This window comes from Cebus imitator, unplaced genomic scaffold (genome assembly GCF_001604975.1).
Source record: "Cebus imitator isolate Cc_AM_T3 unplaced genomic scaffold, Cebus_imitator-1.0 Scaffold159, whole genome shotgun sequence".
In the NCBI taxonomy this organism is placed as follows: domain Eukaryota; kingdom Metazoa; phylum Chordata; class Mammalia; order Primates; family Cebidae; genus Cebus; species Cebus imitator.
This window is the reverse complement of record NW_016107474.1, coordinates 1931693-1934878: the sequence shown is the minus strand read 5'-3', so window position 1 is coordinate 1934878 and position 3186 is coordinate 1931693. Positions and strand designations below refer to the sequence as shown.

Below are 3186 nucleotides of genomic sequence, written 5' to 3'. Positions count from 1 at the left end.
TCGGCTCACTGCAACCTCCGCCTCCCGGGTTCAATTGATTCTCCTGCCTCAGCCTCCTGAGTAGCTGAGATTACAGGCATGTGCCACCATGCCCAGCTAATTTTTTATTTTTTTAGTAGAGATGGGGTTTCACCACATTGGCCAGGCTTGTCTGGAACTCCTGACCTCAGGCAATCCACCTGTCTTGGCCTCCCAAAGGGCTGGTATTACAGGTGTGAGCCGCCGTGCCTTGCCGGCACAGTTGTTCTGCATAAACCTCGCCTGTGTCTAAGTGCTGGGGAAGGAGGTCAATATCTGCTGCTAATCAGGGAAAGCTTTGATTCAGCCAGGGGCCAATTCAAAGCCCTTGTATCCTGACCAGTGGTGGCTAGAAGTCACTCAGCTCCTGCAGCCCCCTGGCCTGTGTTTTAGAGACTCCCCCGAATCCACTGTGCACATCAACCCTGAGCCTCCTATGTGGATGTCACAGTGCTGCCTCCTATGACACCTTGGGACACGGTGGAGATAAAATCAGATGACATATTGGGAATCTCTCTGTGGCTGTAGAACCCAAGTGCTCCTAACTACAGGTGAGGGTTGCACCAGTGAAGAGCCCGGAAAGTCTGAGGAGAGTCTCACCTTCCTCAATGCCTCCCTGCTGGCCAGGTCTGGTCTCCCAAGCAGCATTCAGATGCGCCACTTCTGCTTGGGAGCCTCGGCTCATGCTGAGCCTTCTTCCAGGAATGTCCTTCCTCCTCCTAATTCCTAATCCTTCCCAAGCTCCCATCAGGGTCTCCACCTCCTCCAGGAAGCCTTTGGTGACTACACCATCTCACATGAGCTTTACCTTCTCCAAGCGCCTCATCATTTCACTCTACTACTCTTTCCACTTCCCGGTGGTCTCCTGTCTCTCGCCACCTGCACGTGCCCAGCATGGAGACAGTGAGCTCTGGTGGCCCAGATTCACCTCAATACAATTTCATGTACCCCAACATGCCTGGAGTCATTAAACCTTTTCCCTTCCCTCTTCTCCAGCTGGCAAACTCTTATTTATTCTTTAAAGCCCCAGGTCCATTGTCCCCAACCCTGAGAACCCTGTCTGACTCTGCTGGGGCAAAGCTGCGCACACATGCCATGCTACCACTGCATCTGCTTATAATTCACTCACAAGAACACCAGGCGCCGACTTCAGGGCAGTCACCAGAGGCACGCACTAGTGAAACAGAAACTCGCCCTACCCCAAGGAACCCACATTCTACCCTTAGGCCACACCAACCAGAGTCACAATTATTTGATTGAAAGCTGCCGAGATGCACTGACCACTTGCTATGTTGCAAAGATGTTCAGCATACCAAGTCACGTAATCCTCACGCACGTGCCATGGGTGCCAGTGTTATCTTCTTGAGCCCTCTGTGTGCAGAGATCGTCCTGGCTCACTCCGTCCCTGCGGTTCTGTGCTCCCTGGGGGGTGGGAGGAACCGAAAATGATCGCCTCCTCCACCCCATTCTCTCCTGGAGTTCCCTTCCTGCTTTCCGCCCTCCTCGGCACTCGCAAACTGCTCACGCTACGTGTTTTCTTTTTCTCTCTCATTTATTCTCTGCTGCCCCCAGTTCTCCAGGGAGTTCCCCAGGCAGAGATCTGAGGTCTGTATCCCCACAGCCTAGGACAGTGCCTGGTAAACAGTGGCGACCCAGACGTAGCTGTGTGGAGGAATGTATCCCTCTCTCTTTTGCAGATGAAATAGCTGGTGTTCAGAAAGGTCAAGCAGCTTGCCTGAGAGAAGCCACACAGCTGATGCGTAGCAGAGCCCGGATTCAAACCCAGACACCTGGCGCCAGCACGTGCGTTTCTTGCCTCCACCTTCTCTCTGTACTGCCATTCACCCAACTGCCTCTGCACTGCGACCACCCACCCTTGAGGACGGGGGCTGGTACCTCCTTCCTCTTATACCCACAAGACCCCACAGGGTGCCTTCCCCAGAGCGCTTTCTGCTAAATTCTGTTTAGGAGAAGGTATTCATTCTGTTTGCAGAATGAATAAACAACCACATGAATGCATAAGTGTATTTCAGAAACATGTAGTACTGATTATGGAGACAGAACGCACCGTTTAAGTCCTCGGGCTCTTAGATGCTGTCTCTTTCAGGAGTAAGTACAATTTTCCAACAAGGCAAAAGTGAGGCTCGATTCTCTTGCACATTTGTGATGTATCTTTTGCCTCTAGACTCACAGGCAAAGGGCCTTTTTGTGGGGTGAGCCCCATCTGCCCACCACACGACTCAGACACACACGGATAGGAAGACGCCTGCCCCGCCACGTTTTGGAGGATCACTTACAGAAAAAGGCAGCAACCAGGCATCACTGCTCTGAGAGGCTGCCTCCCACCCACAGAGGCTGCCCCAGCCTCCCCGTCCCAGGCACTTACACGGGATTTCTCGGCCAGCCTCGCAGGCAATGCCCGTTTCCAGATATTCTTGGCAGAGCCGGCATGGAGAAGTAGCAGCAAGAAGCACAGAGCCCAGATGATCTGCCTCCTGTGGCTGCCCGGCCCCACGCTGGTTAAAGGCATTTCCTCCCTGGGCAGCGACCTTCCAGACGCACACAGAAGAGGGGCCCCTCTAGCTGCGTGGGCCTGCGATTGGGGACAGGAGCGTGCACGGTCTGCTGGGCTTTCTTAGTTCCACCCAGCAGGGTCCCTAGGATCGTGTGTCTGCGTCCAGCACATGCCCCTTCCTCAATGGTGGCTGGCCTGCCCGGTTATTTCGAGATTGCCCTATAACATCTGGCCCCAGAGGCTCCAACGAGGGCGTCTGCAGCCCAGGCGGTTCAGTGGGCGGTGGCAGCAGGAGGAGGGGGCATCAGCTTGCTTGGAGACGTGGCCGGGAGTGGCCTGTCACTCTCCACTCTCCATAATGAGCACTTCCTTGCAGCCTGGAGCGGTCTCCTCCCAGGGAGCTGTGCTAGGTGCACGCAGGACTTGGGGCTGGACGTGCAGGGGAGTGCAGCAGGATGGATGGGGGCTCGGCTGCCACCTCGTTCGCGTTTTCAGCTGGGCTGACAAACTATCTGCCCATAAAAGCTTCTTTGGAAGAGGCTGCTGGACGGAGACTGGCCAAGGGTGCGGCCGTGGAGAGGTGAATCCTACCCCTGCACTCCCCGGTTCCTCCTCTCTGATGTGGGAATATGGGTAGTTCCTCGTAGCGTGTG

At 55.0% G+C, this 3186-nt stretch overlaps 1 protein-coding gene across 2 annotated transcripts in view; it reads right to left on the bottom strand.

Annotated features, from left to right (window-relative positions):
- Window positions 1–2937, bottom strand: part of WFDC1 (WAP four-disulfide core domain 1) — a 39034-nt gene extending 36097 nt beyond the window's left edge. The window contains exon 1 of one of the 2 annotated variants that reach the window (XM_017543620.2): window positions 2405–2937. In XM_017543620.2, the coding sequence (XP_017399109.1) occupies window positions 2405–2548 (144 nt within the window). In that variant the 5' untranslated portion in view covers window positions 2549–2937. The remainder of the gene's footprint in view (window positions 1–2404) is intronic. The other variant, XM_017543619.2, reaches the window with a different exon arrangement.
- Between the last annotated feature and the right edge of the window lie 249 nt (window positions 2938–3186).